Raw genomic sequence first — 18,671 nt, 5'->3', positions numbered from 1 at the left:
TGTCAGCAGCACTTTTCTCCTAGTCTGCCTGTACCTACAGCAGCCTTTCCTACTGGTCTATGTCTCTCCCACCAGACCCAGCTCCAGGTGGGATTTGCCTTTCCTGTCTCCACCATGATGTCCCTTCCAAAAGCCCAGCCTCTAATCCTGACCAGCTCTGTGCCCACCTTCAGGCAGGCTCCATGCATTCCCACTGCCCTGATCCACAAAAGGGCTTCCCCCTCCTTGCTATCCCAGCCTGCCTTAACCACATCCTACCCCACCATGGCTGTGATCCCAGCCAGACTTATCCCTGTAACTGCACACAACCCCTCCCTTTACACTGCAGCTTTTGTGTACCAGCACTTCAGAGAGGAACCCAAGAGAGATGATTTCCCAACCATCTGCCAGCTTTTATCACATGCTCACAGCAGATCATTTCTGTGACACTAATTTATTTTTCATTTAAGTGACTTAGGTTTCACTAGAAAGTAGTCCAGTTTGTTTATGTGTCTCTAACTAAGACAGCAAAGAAGTCTGAAGTTAAGTATCACTTCTGCTTTCCTCAAGAACAGTAACAATTTTCTATAACACAGCTTATCAGTTTCTAAGAATAACTACTTTCATTTTCCAAAATATTACAATATCCTGTGCTCTGGCACCTGCTGAAATGCCATGCTCTACCATGTCATATCTGTGTTCTGCCCTGTACTACTTTACAAACCATCTGCACCATGTTACATACTGTTATTATATTATAACTATGCTAGCACATTACTTTCCTACAGGAATTCCTAGAGGCACCTTAAATTAAAAATCACATTTTTCACTGGACAATGCACTGTGTTCACCACTTTCTACACCAGATTCAGCATAATATGCCACTGGAGAAAGTTCAATAAGAAAAAGCAAAATTACCATAAATGGAAATTAAATTTTTAAATTAACAAATTAACACAGTTAGGCAAACTTGAAGTTATTTGGTTTGGGGGTTGAAAGGCTGGGGTTTTTTTCCTTGAATTAACAGCATCAGCAATAGCTCCTCAGGGTGCTACAAGAGGTGCTGTTGGAAGCTTGTTACTTCATTTGCTACTGCAGGTAGCTGCAAAGCCCAGGCAGGAGAGGCGAGGGACCTCTGCTATAAATAGGAGGCAGACAAATCCAGAAAATACTATGGCATCAACAGTTTCATGGAAACACAAGTGTAACATAACTTGACAGAAGAGCACCACTATGAACAGATCAGCATTGCAAATTAACCATGCAAATGTAGATCTGAACTGCTGAGCCACAGCAGCACCTAACAGGAGCAGATCAGAGCAGTAACATAATAGAAGGCAATAGAAAGAAAAAAGCAATAGATACACTGCTTTTAGCACATATCGCTGCTGCTCCCCTGCCTCTTTTTTAATTTTAATAAAAACCTCTCAGGCTTTAAACAAGTTCTTGTTGCAAACTAGGATGAACATAGTATAAAAATAGTCAGCTGTAGTGTTTCATCTGTGTTATTGCACAGAGCTCAGCTCAATTACACCAGTCTGGTCATAACTCAGTGAATGAATGCTTGCTGCAGAATAATCTGCCCTTCAAGTGGCCCTTCAGAGAGCAGAAATGAGCAGCAGTGATTAGCTGCTAAGTTCCTAAGTGGAGTAAGGCTGCTTTCAAATTGATTTGTGAAGACTTGCTAACTTGGCAGCAGTGCAACCCATTGAAGCTACAATTAGCAGCAGGTGCAGCAGGAAATTATACAGCTTAAGTGTGTTCAAAGGGACAAAGTTGGGTGCTGGCAAGGCCAAGAGAACAACCTGCCTCAATGTCTCCACATCATCACAAAGAGGGATATTCTGAATGAAAGAACTCTGTCAGTAAAAGAACTCTGTCAGGGATGTCAGTAACCCTCCTGATTTCCAGCTAATGATGGAAGAAGAGTGGTTATCAGTTTCACAGAGCTATGCAAACACTGAGACTTCACCTTACTCTGCATTGCTCACAAGTCTCACCTGAGCAGCACAGCCATTTGTTTGAAGTCTTTCAAAACAACAACCCTTAACAGCACAGCACTGAACCACTGGCTGCACATCACAGAGCAGGGGAGATCTTCTAAAGCACAGTAGCCCTTTACTACACAGAGTCACAACTGGGTGAAGATCACGTCTTTGGGGCATTCCTTTAGGTGAATGCCACAAACCATTTCAATTCAGAGCCCTGCACACCCCTATGGACACACAGATGCAAGGGCTATGTAACAACACCTTGTCTCTGGTGGTATGAGTACAATGAAAAGGAGGTTGATGGCTCCTTGTGAAAAACAAAGTCAGGTAAATTCAGGTATCTAAGGGAAGAAGAGAAAAAAAGGAGGGCACAGTAATGGGACAACCCCATTACTTCTACAATTATCTTGCAGAAAGCACAAAGCCTCCCTGCTGCAGAGGCATAAACCTGGCCAGATTTGGTGCCACTTGTTCAATTTTGTGTAATCTGGAATATCTGAGTCACTGCAATATTATCTTTGAGTACTCCTCCTAGGACCCCACTAACAGCCCTGCTCTACTATCCTGTCCTTTCTCTTACCTCCCATATTACTACTGCCATACCTTCCTACTATCTCCAGTTCTTATTAAACCCTACCAGAATGCAGTAACTATCAGAATTAGCAGAATATTACACAAGAAAAATAAAGCTGGATAGCTTTTATCCTTTTAATAAAACCCAGTTTACTTAAGAATTCAAAATAATTTGAAATCTTACTCTTCAGAAACAATTCTGGTAAGTTATTTCAGAGCTTCCCTGCACCAGCTATGCTGCCTAATTTATTCATGAATTAAAAATTACAAGTTCACTCTTTTGCTAAAACTCTCCTTTAAATAGCTCTCTGGCTGTTCATCCCCTTTTAATGTTTCTAGAGAGCAAACAGGTCTGATCATTATTCTTCACTTTACCAGCTAAAAAAAAATTAAAGCTCTTTCACAGTCATCTCTGGTATAACTGTCCTTTTGTCTCATCCTTCTAATTGCCATTTTTTGTACCAGTAGTCACTTGAGTTAATCTTTCCTCTTTCCTTTCACCCTTTAATGATGGTGATCAAGTGTTACAATATTTAAGGGAAAATCTCAACAGTGTCTTAGTGCTCCCACTTCCCCACTCCTGTGTTACATCCAAGGACCTCACATGTGCTGCAGCTGCAAAAGACCCAAAACTGTTGGGTCTTTTGCCCTGAGTTCTGTGTAAGCTCAGTAAAAATTTGACAGGTTTTACCTTGATTTTTAAGAGTCATCTTTGAATGTTCAACTACATTACTCTATTACCTCATTCACATTATTCTCACTTGGCACACCATGGAAAAGATGAAGGTTTCCCAAAATTCTGTAAGCAGAACTTCATCTTTTGAGATCTTTCTCCCTCTTTCCTTTCTAGAATACAAGTGTACTCCTTTCTTTTAATGAAAAATTTTCTTTGAGCTCTCTCCCTCATTCCTGAAAGGATTTTTGAACAGTGAGCTATCAGCAACTTGTTTTTTTATCTATTGTTAAATTTACTCCTTTCAGAATAAATTTACTCCTGATTCCACATGTAGTTATGTTATAATCAAGTATACAAGATAAAAACAGAAAACTGAAAAATCTACATTTACATCAGTTTTGAGAGAAAAAATATGCTAGAGGAAAAAAAAAGGCTTCACAAAGTACTGATGTCACATCCATTTTCCCTGAACTCAGTTCAATAACACACTAAGCTACAAGTTGCTGAAAAGATGTCCTGTCTTGCATGATTTCAGTATTTGAGAAACCTTGCTCACGTTTTCACTTTAACAACTGAAACTTTCAGAATGAGTCTAGCTAGCTTGGGATGAGATGACCTCCTGAGAACCTTTCCAACCTGAATTACCACACAAACTGTTTTTATTTTCCTTCATTTACATATTGTTAAATTCCATTCTTCCTGCATTTTTACTTGTCATCTCACTTGCTGATTAACTATTCAGGAATGAATCCTGTAAAATCACAAGATTGCCAGGATGGGTAAAGTTACATCTAATGAAAATCAGCTTTGCCAGACTAATGACATATTACTTCAAGAAATATAAACTTTTCTGAGTACTTCAGTCAGAACAGATTTTTCCCCTAAGCTGAATGTTTGCCACATTTCTCCACCCAAGCTTCCCACCTCTGCCCTCCCCTGTAAAAGACAAATAGACAAATGCTCTATGTAAGTGGACAATAAAGCTCTGACACTAGCAAACTAATTCAATCCAAATCTGCAACATTCTCAGCAGTATCAGCTCTTTTCCTGCAGACTCCTGACAAGTATTATATTAATGTGCAAAGTTTCCATCATAGCAACATTTTGTTTTTCCAATGTCATTTTAAAGATTTGTTGAGCAAACAGAGCACAGCAAAATAACACCTTTAAGACTGTTGCCCCTCACTCTAAGCACAGAACAGCTTTCAAGACTGAATGAGAGTCCTCACTTGTTACCTCCTGCACAGCCACACTATGACAATCCACACTCTGAGCAGCATGCACTCTGAAAGGTAAATCTGTGAAGGTGAGAAGAAGGATGAGGCATGCCAAGAGATAAAGTTCAATGTCTGGTCAAATGCAAAGACAGTGTAATCCCAGAGTACTGATTTATCTGCTGGACAACACAATCTTTCATTTTAAATTCTGACAACATGAGCTGTTACTAAAGCTTTAGGTATCAGAACTTCTATCTGTTCTGCATCCTCAAAAACAGCTCAGCAAGCCAGTCTGACACTCAGCTCAGTTTTAGAGAAGTTAATGAGTGACTATTTACAAAAACATTGTTTAAACTTCTCGTGGAAAAAACATGTTGCAGATTTACCATTCTTAAAGGAATATAGGTATTTTGGATGATTTTTACAAGCAGGTAAATTTACACATGTCAGGAGTTATATATTTGCAATTTGGCACAACCTCCTTCCCTGGACAATGTTTCAACAGCCTTCCCACCTTACAAACCAGAACAACAGAAAATGACCAAATAGGATGCTTGAAAACAAACCTTGGATTTGAACTTCATGATCTTGTACTTTGGTGAAATGGTGTCATTAAATTCCTTGAAAACACTCATTATAGTTACTGGAGTCTCTGTCTCTTTACCAGAAGATAGGTCGATTTCCTCAAAAACAGAAGTGAGGTTTTACAAATTAACAAAAATGTCAGCAGACATGACAATAAGTTGAATTTTACTTTACTATTATGAATCATGTATCTCTTCTTTTAGGAAGAACTAAAATGCAACCAGCCAAGAAATCCCAAATTTAGAAAATATTACTTGAAACAGAGGGTTAAAAAGCACAAAGTTCTCCAGACTTCACGACCACTTTATTTGCAAAGCAGCAAAGGGTAAAATATTGTGTGCCTTTGTTAGTTAGGGTCAGGGGAAGTCACAGGGCTCTACTTTGCAGCTCACATGTGATGCACACATTGTTTTTGACTTTATCACCTACATCAGACAACACTGGCTTCCAACAACTTCCATAAACACTGCTAAACTCCCAACCTGCCATAAGCAGGATGAAAGGCACTTATGTTTGACGTGTTTAAAAGTCACACTTACTGTTTCACGTGGCAGCAGATAAACAGTTCTCTCAATATTTTTCACTGTCACACAACAGCTGACATAGGTGTTTGCAGATTCAATCCAAACTTTGCCAAACAAAAATACCACACCTAAGGAAGAAGGGCATAGAATTCAATACGCAGTTTTACAATTAATCATTTCTAATCTTGCTTGAAGCAGCTCATAAGGTGTTCTTACACTGAAACACAACCATTGCTGTGTTAGGGCCTTGAACAACAAACCTTTCCAATGCATCAGCACATTCTAAATTGTTTTAAACACCAGCTTTACAAACAGACACCTGTATCATTCTTCCTGTCTCTACCTCCATTGCTATAGTAACACCTGGTATGTAAAATTCAAAATGGCATTTCACAGCCAGTCTCAAAATTCTGTTCTGATATTCCATTGCTGCCTGTATTAGTTTGATAATCCCTGGAGAGAGGGAGGAAGGAGAGAGATGTCAGTGAAAGCTGAAGATTATGAGAATGCCTATGCTGTCAATCAATCCTCTCACATGTGTTATCCCCAGTTTTCCACTCCTCACCTAGACCAGTACAATTGACTCCTTTTCCCTACACTTCAGTACCCTGAGATCAAGACTCAATTACCAATAAAACCTGTAGAAAAACATTCTGAAGACAACAATAGAAGCTGATCAGCTTTCAAGTGAGTATTTTTAACAAATGAGGAGACCAAAAGATGCATGACATTCCTAGGAATCCTGGGTGCCAAGACAGCAGTGTAAGCAAGGGAGACACTCAGAAAGGTTATACAGAGCAGGACTAAAGGCAATTGACTTCACTGTGGACAATGTCTTTACAGTACATGCACACCTCTGAGACCAGAGATCTTGGCAATAGAACAAAATGCTGCAAACTGCTAATCAAATTATGTCAAACTTAAAAATAACACGGTACCAAGCCACTCAACTGTCACAAACAGTTTGCAAATTACAAGTACAAAAAACATCCAAGTACAACTCAGAAACCTGGCTTTACCAGGTTCCCTTCAAGCTCCAAATAATTTGGCATTTGATTATATGGAAGACACTCTTCCTACAGCATAGTACTATTGATGAAAACAGAAATATCCATGGCTGAGACTGCCTCAGAAACAGGGTTTCATGCATAGAATCTGCATTTCTCCTTGGCCTGGCAATGCACAAACAAGTCCTTGGTTAAGAGTTATAGCTTATCTTTGCCAGCAGATCTATCAGACATAAAGGCACCTTTCTTGCTCCATTAGATCAAAGATAAATCAGTGAAGATGCACTAAGATGGATGACAGAGTCAACGTGACAGGCTATGAAAAATCATTTTCTGAGTGCTTGGAATAGATGTGCACAAGACTACTTTTGTCAAGGACAGAGAATGCTGTGGTTTTGAAGATGATGAGAGCAAGGATACAAGTTCCAGCTGCACAAAGTATCTTAAGAAATTTTAATACAGAGGCAATCTTGAAGATTTAGACAGTTTGAATAGAAGTATCGAGAAAGAGCTCCAATTGCAGATCTAAGTGACAGGGAAGATGAAGTTCTTGTCCCCAGCAATCTTTTACTTTTTTGTTAAGGGATAAAAAAAACCCTCCTTAGATAGGTTTGTATCATATGGAAAGATGAAACTGAGAGAGACCACAAAACAGTAACTGACTGCTTGAACAGCCGGAAATATTAAGAGCATGGAGTAGTTAATCTGTCAGAGGAGTACATATAAGCAGGGGAGTAGAAAGAAGGATACATGAGCCAGTCAAAGATAGGGTAAAAAGCTGCCTGGATTACAAACTTCTATCAACTCTAGCACAGAGAAATAAGTGGTCTTAATAACCAGACTTCACAGAATTAGATTAATTTAGAATGGAAGGAACCTTTTGAGATCATCCAGTTGAACACTGGCACACAGCATCACCCCCACAGACAGTAAAAGCAGAACTAACTTCAAACAGTTTTCAGAGACATTTCATGCAAAACAAAAAAAAAAAAAACCCAAAAATAAACTGAGATATATCAGGCCCTATCCCCTGCAAGACTATGGAAAGAATAAAGCAAGAAAAAATACAAATAAAGCTTAAAAATCAAAGCCTGTGAAAAGAAAGATCATGCTACTAAATGAACCAAAAGGTAAGCAAAGTCAAGACACAGGGAAAATGTCTTGCAGAGGGGAAAAAAAATAAGGGCAGGTTTTATTCGTTATTTCTTTAAAATGTTAATAGGATCACAATTCTCGAGTTCTCTGCCTAAGATCATAAAGGGAATTATGAAAAGTAAGCCTCCAAAAAATCATTAAGTTTGAAAGAGTCTTATGATTATGCTATAGTATTTACTCTTCAGGCAATGCATTTGACATCACAGCAAATGAGGCACAAACAAAGATCATGAACATGTTAAACAAAAAGCAATATCAAAATTTTCTCTTCTACATTACTAATTGAAAACAGGTGCAGTCTTTATTATTCAATCCTGAAAAAGTCATAATGAGAAAAGAACACTCCTTGCATGCGAGGAACAGAAATCCTTTCATAATTATGTTCCATTCAGCAATCACTGACTTAAAAGACAAAAAAAAAGGAAAAATAACAATAGCGGGTTCTTTACAAGTAGCAATTTTATATTAGAGCCATTGATTTCATCAAGATATCTATGATTATTACCACTCCCATCACCAAGCTGTTCAGCCCAGCAGAGTCTCATATTTAAGTTTGGCATCCCAACTCACAATAAAAGGTGTTAACAAAGAAATGTATCTCACTCAATGCTTACAGCTTCAACTGAAAAAAACCTCCACCAACACATGAAAGAACCTTCTGGCAAACACACATGAAGCACAAACTAGAAACCCAATACCCTAAAGGTGCTGATGAAATGAGGGGATGGATGGGAAGTGCTCAGAACACGTGAACACAAACTGTTTTGCCAGAGCTGAGATCAGAATGATGCAATTTGAAGACTATGAGAGCCAGCAATCTTAATTTGAAGATAACCTTCAAGATTTAGATAGTTTGAATTAGGGGATAAGCAATACAAGACAGACCTTGTATTTTTCAGACCACCTTCCTTCCTTGACACACATACCTTTCCTTTGCATAAAATCATGCAACTGCTACAGTACAGGCTTTTTATTCATCCACGTGAATTTTGAGCTACTTTTCCAAAAACAAGAAAGCATGCTCAGTTGTTGCATCACTGAGCAAGAAATTAACAACTTCAGCTTGCTCCTGGAGTGTATAAAATTTTAAGAAAGACAATGGGTCACCAACACTGAACAGTGCTAGTAGATCCCTTTTACTTCCCTACCCCTATCCTAAGCCAAGAGATGACCCTCTGACCCCACAGTGCACTGCTCTGCCTCTTCTGTACAGAGGTACAGAAATACAAGAGATCTTAGAACATCGTAGACACACAGAGCAACTGGATGAAATTCAGTCAAGTCTGAAAGCCCCAATTTTCAAAAAAAAATCTGAACAAAAGGAATCAGATTAGCATTTTTCTGCCTTTAGCTGAACAGTTACCTGGCTGACTGAACTGATCTTCATAAGCATCCAGCCAATAAAATCTGAAGACTTGATCATCACTTTCCCCATTCACCAGTGGAAGGAGATTGGGGTCCAGTTGAACTTCTGCTGCTACTAGATCAGCTTCATCCTCATCAATTCTGTCCCAACATGAGAGACCTGGGAGAGAACAACTTCTGCAGGTTTTGCAGAAGAACAGAAAAACAATTAAAATTGTGCCTTTGCTGTAATTACCATTTTGCTTTGTTCCAGGCCTATATTCTCACACCTTTTGTTTCTCTTTCCACTACCAAGCAACATTCCCAACAGCTGGGTTACCTCAGGTTTCTTCTGCAAAGAGGGATGGAGTGACAAAGACAGAAACCCACATTTAAGTATGGGCCTTGAGACACCACACACAGGCTTTGAAAAATCAGTCACCTGCTATTTCAGCCTAGGTCAATTCAATTCTTCACATATCAAATATACCATCCATATCCATATATCCATCCATACAAGTTGCTTAGTGGGAACAAAGGATTATTTCAACAAAACTACCTTTTCTGCCATTAGATGTTTAGGTCTTTTTCATCATTCAACTATTTTACAGTTTGAATATATTGTTATGGAAACATGATTCAAGATTTTCCAAACAATTAAAAAAATCCAAAAACAGGGAAAAGCCCACCTTTTTTCCTATTTCCAAAGATATAGCTGTTCACCATTACTTTTAGCAACAAAACTTTTACCTACATCTGTTACAAAATACTTTCAGATTTAGAGTAAGTATTGCTAGAAATTCCTTGGTTTTGCTTACTGACATCAAAATTCACTATTCAACACTTACATTGAGTCACGTCAGTGTGTGAAATACATGTTGTCACATGCTAGAACCCAAAAACATCAAATATTTTTCAATTAAGTAACTATCAGCATGTTACTATTCTTAATGTAACTATGAAGAAAAAAGCATTGCATAGCATTATTATCATTCTGTCTATATCACAATTATCCCTGTGGCAAAGACAAATATGAAGCTAAATCTAAGGTGAATGGAAACTGAGAGCCTTCTTAGTGGAAGAATAAAAAGAAGCAAAAAAGATTCTTACAAGGCAGAAGTCTCTTTCTTCTCTGATTCCAGCTGCTCTGTCTCTTTCTTCTCAATTTCATTGTCTCTTTTCAAGCTTTCAACTGTCTCAGATATAGTTTCCACATGCTCTGCTTCCATAGGTTCATCAAAGTCCTCCTCATCAAAATCCATCATTCCCTGATCATCATCTGGAAGTGCTGCAGGTAGAACTAAAGGCTTGAATCATCAAAATGACACACTGCATACCATAGCAGTATGCAGAGATAGCACACTATAAGCATCACCATAATATACAGTATTGATAGCTTAAATATGATACTTTGTTCTATCTAAACTAGTACAATTTAACAAGTGTTTTAAAACTACTAGACACTATTTAAAGAGTTTCCAGAATTGGGTTTTCATTTACTTTTGATACCTTTAGTAGCTTTCTCTCCTACTGCCTTCACCATTCTCTCATTTTCTATAGGTTTTTGTATATGCTTGGTGTCCTCATTTTCAGAGACTCTGACAGATTTTGCTGTATTATTGGGGTGCTTAAGATGAAATGAAGCTGGAGGAGGAGTTTCCTTTCTGACATGAGCAGGTGCTTTCTTTGATATAGGGGTGATTGCCTGAAAAACATTTCCACCATGAGTTAAAAATAATCTTGTAAGAGCAAAGAAAAAAATAAACAAAACCTTCGACTTGCTATTTGCAGATCTAGTAACCAGGGGTAGAAGAAAAGTTACACATATTTTGCACCATGATCCTTTCTTACTACATCTCCCCATTTTTTGCAATTGCTTCTAGTTTTGATGACAACTGCTAAGATGAGCAGCACTGGTGATTCTTTTCAACATAAGAGCTGATGTCACAGAAGGTTTCACCAATGAGACGTATCTACACTACTTCATTTTCCTTCTACAGACCATTACCAACTATCTCTTCATATTTCTAGCTATAAAGTCCTTTCCATTTACCAGAAATCCTAATAAAATGCTAGCCTTCCATCCTCAGCAGCCCATCCTCCTCTCACTCCAAAATTTTCCACTAGGGCAAATTTCTACCCATAGCAACAATTTTCCATTTGTTTTCCATTTCTGCAAATGATTGGTTTCTTATCCTTTTCCACACTGCTGCTTATTTCACCTCCCATCCTCCTCTCCTTGCCACAAGGAACTTTTCTACTCTTTGGAAAAGAGACAGAGCAGAAACTCACCCTCATATGATGCACTGAACATTGTAACAACAGTTTCACCTGTCAAATGTACCAGCCACAGACTCCTACTAGACCACAGACACAAACTAATTGTACTGTTTATGTGTTCACATGAAAGGCAATGCAGAAAAAAAGCACAAAGTGACACTGTAATACTGCTATGGAAGCTTAGGAGAAAGTTAATTTCCAGGAGGAGAAACAAAAGTCAACAGTATTCAAATCAACAAAAACACAGATTAGCGCTTATTAGCAATAAAAACATTTTTTTCCCCCTTTACCTTAGGAGTTTGGGACTGTACAGAGAAAGGATTGAGTGGTACTCCAGCAGATCTTTTCCTTTTCAGCACTATAACTGGTGGTGGACTTAGCTGAACTGTCTGAATATTGAAAGAACAGAGAAAGTGACAAAAGTAAAAGTTGTTTAGTATTTTCTTTTGCCTTGGTTAGTAACATTTTCCATCCAAAAGAAAGACACCAATATTTTTGGCTGATGAAGAAAACACCTCCTGATATGAAACTCAGCCCCATAAAATAATGTTACCTGAGCAATGAGCCCATGAAGACGCACACTAGATGTTTTGGGAGAGGAAATGATCTGAGGAAAACTGCCATCAATAAGTGAAACAGTTTTCAAACAGTGAGAATTTCAATAGCTAACTGTGCCTTTATTGCACAAGTATCAGAATAATTTGTGCTGTTTTTCATATCTGCTGAAGATACATGTCTCATGAAAGGCTGAAGTGCTCTTTCAGTACTGTTCCGCTAGAGGAAAACACATTTGAACTTATTTACAGATATTTTATACTTGACCTTACTGACAGCTAGTAACAACAGAAATTTTACAAAACAAATAACAAAACAAAAAAAAAATAGTAGCTAAGTAATATTTAAGTAAATAGAAGCCATAGTGCAATTATTTTCCCTAATCAATGTTCCACAAATTTGACAGCATTAAATTGCATTTCTTTAATGATACCAGGGGGCAGGGGTAGCGTTAGTCATGGGGGGTTTTATAGCCTCAATCAGATGTCATGAAGAGGAGTAAAATAATAAGAGCACAAAACTAAGAGAATAACTTTACATTGGGACATCCTATACCCTTTACTGGGCTGAAAAAACACATTCAGCTTATTATGGTTCAACACATTCCACCTCAGTATCTCACCACTACAGCAGTTTCAACATTTACTTGTGAGCAATCCTTTTGGTTTTAAGAAATCTTGCTCAAAGGGCATCACATATTTGAGACAGTCCAACCCTGCACTCCTGCCTCCAAGGGAGTGTTAACCTGTGTCGTGGGTTGACAGCCTTTATCCCAATATCGTGTGTTGTGTCTGGCAGCTGTGCCTTTTCCCTCTTCCCCCCCCCCCCCGGCCGTCTTGCTGCGGCGGGGCAGGGAAGAGAGGGGGGAGTGTTTGACCAGGCCTTTTTGCTTTTGGGCTTTTTGGCTGCTTGGCTTGGCTAGCCGCTTTGCTTGCTTGCTTTCTGCTTTTTGCGCTGTTTTTTTTTCCTTTTCTTTTGCTCCCTCTTTCTTACCCTTCCCTGAAGATACTGGACCGGCTCCGGACCTGACCTGAGAGCTCCAGGACACCCGAAGCTTGCAACAGAAGCTTGACGCCCTCACAACACAGTCGGTTTTCTTTTCTTTTCTTGTGTTGGGGAGTGTTCTTTTGTTACTTGTAAATAAATAGGTTTGTTTTCCACTTTGCTCCTCCGAGAAATTCCTTCCCGAACCCGGTATTGGGGGAGGGGTGGTTGGAGGTTTGTTTTGTTTTGGGGGGCTCCCTTTTGGAAATTTCCCCTAATTTGTCCTAAACCAGGACAACCTGGTTCCCTGTAGGAAACCACGGGAAGCAGGAGGCAGACAGAGGTTCAGGTTACATCACCTGCTGAAACACTGCTCCCTCAGCTCCTCCCATACAGCTCACATGGAGATGTCCTAAGCTGAGGAGTGGTGACAGATACACAGCACACAACTCAGAGGCAGCCAAGTCTTCTTTCACTCCTGTGACTCAAACCCTGAAGACTGCATTAGCACAGGCTCCACATCACCTTGATATAAACAATCTGCAATCAGGTGACAGAGGAATTGCCTTACCAAGCAATGCAGTCATGCAACATCTGCAGAGTAGAGACAACAGCACACACATGTGGAATATATCAATGAGATGCGCTGTGGATGAAATCAGTCCTAGATTGTCTAGTTTCGCCAAAAAAAAAATCTATTTTCTTAGTGTGTTCTATGACAAGTTAATGGATTAAGGTTGCTTCCAAGAGATTTTATTAACATACTTACTTCAGCACTAATATCTTGAAGAATATCCCCCAGTAAATCATCCTTGGACAGGTCCACAGTTTTCTGTAATGTAAGAGTAGCCAAACAGGTCTCAGTTACATGTGCAAACCCAATCAAGGAGAACAGCAGTAAATGACTAGAGGATTTCCACAAAACACACACAACACTTTCAGAAGTGCTCCATACACAAGAGATCATAATAGAAGTTTGTCTCACTAGACACAAGAAACTAAAGTGAGACTTTACTCCATTCTCACTAAAACTGTGAACAAGTCAGAAATACTTAAATTAAAAAATGTAAAAACTTACATCTGTGTTTTTCTTCCCAGCACTGGCCATAAACATAGACTTAATTGTGTTTGGCTTTGACACCACGGATTTTTTCACATTCTTTTTATCAATTGTAGATGTTCTGCCACCTTTTCCTACCAAAACAAAAAAATTTAAAATGTGAATTTCACGTTAAAAAAAATCAATGTTTACAGGTCCAGTTATTAAAAGGGACAGATAGCCAAGGTAGTCTGCCTCTTCTACCTTTGCACTTCTGGCTGAAAAGAAGCCTAGTCATCTTTCAGCTTTGTAGCAGCTGTCATGCACACACAAAAAATGAAAAATCGTCTCATCACCCTCTCTTTCTTAATCATGTCAGAGATGCCTTTTGCATACTCCAGAAAAAGGACAAAGATACTTCACATGGATTTCCAGGGAATAAAAAATGAGTGTCCAGGAGTTTGGCACTAGGCTAGGATTCTCAACATCAGATTCAGTTTCTCAGTTTGACACCAGATTACATTAAAAAATGGGAAAATCATATGATCCAAGAGTCCTACAAGCATGCAAGTACTTCAGTGGTCAAGAGAAACCACACATCTTTTAGGCACTGGCTTTGAAAACCAAGAGTCCTCCCAGTTGCATTTTTCCTAGAAGTGAATCCCCATTCCACAGCAGACTGAGCAGCAGTGCCCCAGTTGTGCTGAAGCAGCAAACAGTGATGTGAGCTCAATTTGTGAGCCTCCATCCTCTGCATCACTGGGGCTGAATAAAATCCACAGGCACCAGATGACAGAGCTTCGTAAGAACACGAAGTAATCTGTCATTTGGCCATATTTATCACATTTACTGATGGCAGGAGGTTGCCCATTTTGGGCACCTTTTAAAAGACCCTGGCAGACAGTCTCCAGTGGTCACATGCAAGTTACCTTTCTTATTGGAAATAAGAGCATCATCATCCAGATCTTCATCAAAGATTTCCCTTCCATCTTCTACATAACCTATCCCATCTGTAGAAAAAATGTTTAAAAACTGTGGTTTAAATTCTGTCTTCTGATATTCCTGAATTTTTTACATATTTAAACATTTTTCCCCCTTTAATACAGAGCAAAAGTTACAAAAGTAAGTATTAAAAACTACAGCACTCTCAGCTGTATCTTCTATTAGACTAACTATATTCTTACATGTTTAATTAGAAACTATCAAAACCAGTACTTTTTTTGTAAAATTGTAACACAGGTAACTGGAAATAAAATTTCAACAACAGGTCTTCATGGAAAAATATTTTCATTACCATCCCAACAGACTACTATGAGAACAATCCAAGATTAATTTCCATTAAAAGAATGCCTTTGTCTTGTCTCCTAAAACAAATTTTAAGAATGTACTAACAATAACTTACCTCAAAGCATGAACATTATGAAGCCTAATTGAATTATAACACTAGAACCAAAATAACTCTCCAAATTAACTTACCATCATCAACAATCCAGTCATCATCCTGACGGTCTCTGACCATCTTGGAGTATTCATCCTCATCTATTTCATCATAAACACCCGTGAACTCCTCAACCTACAGTTAAGGCATATGAGGATTAACAGTTTCCAGACCATCAATACTGCAGATCGTCAGGCAGAATGTAAAAATCCCGAAGAAGGCCTGTAGGGTTCCTACACTGCTACACTGTTCACAACTTTTGGCAGTCATAAAAGACAAGTTATCAATTCTTAAAACTATCACAGTATACTGAAACTCAAAATCTACTGAAGCACTGGCAGAGATTTCATTTGAAAGCTACTTGCTTTATTGCTCATTTCATTACAAACTAAAAATTTAAAAAATAAAAAACCTAGCAGTGAAAACTTGTGCCCTTGGCTCTAGTCTCAAACACCAATATGAGCTGAATGAAAAGGAAAGAGATTTGATGTACCCAAGCAGAGTGTTCACAGAAAATTTGCATGTTAATGATTTAAGGACTTCTGGTTTCTTTACATTTATTCACCTCAATGAGGAAGTCACTTCCTGTTGGCACCAGACTGGACAATGTTACAGTATCAATGTTACACTGACAGATTTTACTTACACCACTTAAATTGAGGTCTATTTGTGGAAACACAGCATATCAATATTAATGGATTTCAGTCATATAAAGTTCTGAAATTAAAGTTTCATATAATTTGAGATTTTAAAGAAAGGTACTTCCTATCATAACATTAATTATGCAATTTTAAAAGCTGGTCCTTCCCTACAGCATAGTTCTCAAGCAATGGCAGTTAACAAAAATGGGTTAGTTTTGAAAACAGAAAGAAACAAATAAATTATATTAGAAAGCAGAAAACTACAGCTACACTCATAAAAATATACATGATTAAAAACACAAAAGCTGATCTGAAAGGCTTATTTTGGTTCCTCTAACTTTTACATATCTTCTCAGCTCACATGCACTTTTAATTAAGAAGATGACGAATTTTCACCTCATATTTTAATTTTTCCCCAGCTTTGGCTTTTTTCAGACGTTCAAGTGCTTCTTGCTGGCCTCTTCTATTCTTCCTCTCACGTCTAGAACGTGATGCTGCAAAACTTCCAGACTCACTCATAGCTGTAATTAATTAAAAACAAGATAAATTAGTTTAACAACAAGGTCTTAGTTTTGGTACTTAAGTGTCAGTGATGCATTAATAGACGATTGCAGTTTTGCTTAAAACCAAAACCTACTTGGCTAAAAGCTCAGTCACAGATGGCTCTTCCTAAGCCAGTTCTGGAATGATGCTGAGGGCATGGCCTGACAGGGAGCTCAAACAGCCCTCTCATGCCAGCTCACATTCAGCATGAAGCTACCACCTCATTTCCAAAGCACCTCTCAAATCCCATCAGCCTTTCCCTGTAAGAGATCCCCCCCACCACCCTTTCCTTGGGAATTTCCAGCTCCTTTTATTTTGCATGTCTCCATGACAACTCAGGAACACCAGACTTGGAGAGGGCCTACACTGCTACAAAGCAGAGATGATTTTAGGCGATGTTTTTAGGAGGTTTCCACAACGTTTGAGTGTGACCAGATTGAGACAAACTAGAAATCTGTTGACAGCTGTCACCCCATTTCCTCTTCCACTTCCTTCCCTCCCAAATGCTCTCCCCAGCAAGAAGATGCTTTGTACTTCTCCAGAGAAGAAAGAAAGATGCTTTCTTCTTCTGCAGAGGGGAAGGAACACTTATCTGACCAGAGGGAACAAACGGGCCCAACCCAAGTCCTAGCAGCACGCACACAGCCCAGGGACGAGGCTGCGGGCTCGGTGTGAGGAGCTCCACACCCGGTGCCGGCACAGGAGCCGGGCACTCCCCCCTGAGGGCAGCAGGACATCATCACTCTGTGACCGGAGCTGCACCCCGGCAGCGCGCATGAGAGAAGGCCGGATCGGCATTGCTAAAAGGGACATCTGCACTGCCTGCTGCCCTGTGGGGGAGAGCAGCACAGACCGCTCCGGCCGCGTGTATCTGTGTCAGTGCTCCGCCTTTACTGCACGCCTCAGGCAATGCGCTCCTCTGGGACACGCGTGCTCCAGCCCCAGCCGGGGCCACCCGCGCCCGCCACTGCCCCCTGAGCTGAGACGCGAGCGGGCAGAGCCGCCCCAGCCCGCGGGGCTGCACCGCCGGCGCGGGGCCGTGCGGCCCGAGCCCGTCCCCGGGCGGATCTCCCCGTTCCGCGCCCGCCCGGAGCGGGTCCCGCCGCTGGGGCAGCGGGGGCGCGGCCCCGCCGAGCCTCCCAGAGGGACGCGGGACCCTCGCGCGCCGCTGTCCGCCCCCACCGCGGCCGACGGACCGACCGCCGCGCACGCGCGCTCCCGCGCCCGGTACGCGCGCGCTCGCCGCCGCCGCCAGCGCTGCTGCCCGGTCGCCCCCCGCCTGACAGCGAAACGCCAGCGCCTACGAGGGACAGGGACAAGGACAGGAGGACAAGGACAGGGGCCCCGGCCGCCCCGCCGTCCCCGGGTCTCACCGTCCGGGCCCCGAGCGCCGCTCTCGGCCATGGCGCTCGCGCCAAAGGCTCCCGAAAGTGGCGCGAGACGGGAGCCCCGCGCGCCGCCGCCGGGGCCGCAGCCAATCAGCGGGCGCGGGGGCGGGGCCGCCCCGGGCGCGGAGGGAGCGCGGCCCGCGGAAGGGCCCGGCCCGGCAGCGGGGCCCGCAGCGGGAGCGGCGCTCGGCGCCGGGCGGTGCCGCTTCCTGCGGGAGGCCTGCACCGCCGGGCCGGGCCTGGCCTACGCTGCTGCGGCCCCGGCTTGGCCGGCGTTCTTTTGGCGCAAGGGCCCGCGGTATCCCGCGAGTCTGAACCGTCTGAGCAGGGCTCCATCTGCTGCAGGGCCCATTGCCCGGACGGGTCCGGTGCCGCAGCTGGGGCAAAGCCATGTTTAAATGCTTTGTCATAAATGTATCGTGTCTGAATGTCGCGTATAAAATGCATCTCCTGAGCTGGGAGAAGGCGGTGGCCGATGCCAGTTGGAGCCAGGCTGGAGCGTGAGGGATCACCTGCAACAACGTTAATAAACGGGGATTTCACACACGACTTCCATCGACCTGTAACCCTTGAAGGGCGAATAGTGATCATGACAATATTAACTTAGGTGGGAGCCGTGGTCTTCTTTTTGCATATTTATGTATGATGCTCTATCACAAGTTTCAGGAACTTCTTCAGTAAATGACTAGAGTCTTTCAGAGGCTGGTCAGCTTAGTGACAAAATATGTTTATATATATTTTTATATATATTA

General features: G+C 41.2%; 1 protein-coding gene across 1 annotated transcript in view; it reads right to left on the bottom strand.

Annotated features, from left to right (window-relative positions):
* The window catches only part of POLA1 (DNA polymerase alpha 1, catalytic subunit), a 184,676-nt gene extending 166,731 nt beyond the window's left edge, over positions 1 to 17,945 (bottom strand). The window contains 12 exon segments of the mRNA XM_058824903.1: positions 5,003 to 5,119; positions 5,561 to 5,673; positions 9,071 to 9,249; positions 10,162 to 10,339; positions 10,561 to 10,756; positions 11,622 to 11,720; positions 13,640 to 13,702; positions 13,949 to 14,064; positions 14,839 to 14,919; positions 15,386 to 15,482; positions 16,385 to 16,509; positions 17,905 to 17,945. Of these exon segments, the coding sequence (XP_058680886.1) occupies positions 5,003 to 5,119; positions 5,561 to 5,673; positions 9,071 to 9,249; positions 10,162 to 10,339; positions 10,561 to 10,756; positions 11,622 to 11,720; positions 13,640 to 13,702; positions 13,949 to 14,064; positions 14,839 to 14,919; positions 15,386 to 15,482; positions 16,385 to 16,509; positions 17,905 to 17,935 (1,395 nt within the window). The 5' untranslated portion in view covers positions 17,936 to 17,945.
* Between the last annotated feature and the right edge of the window lie 726 nt (positions 17,946 to 18,671).

Source organism: Ammospiza caudacuta, chromosome 2, assembly GCF_027887145.1.
Source record: "Ammospiza caudacuta isolate bAmmCau1 chromosome 2, bAmmCau1.pri, whole genome shotgun sequence".
Taxonomy (NCBI): Eukaryota; Metazoa; Chordata; class Aves; order Passeriformes; family Passerellidae; genus Ammospiza; species Ammospiza caudacuta.
Note: the sequence above shows the minus strand (reverse complement) of the source record. Positions and strands in the feature narration are given on the sequence as shown.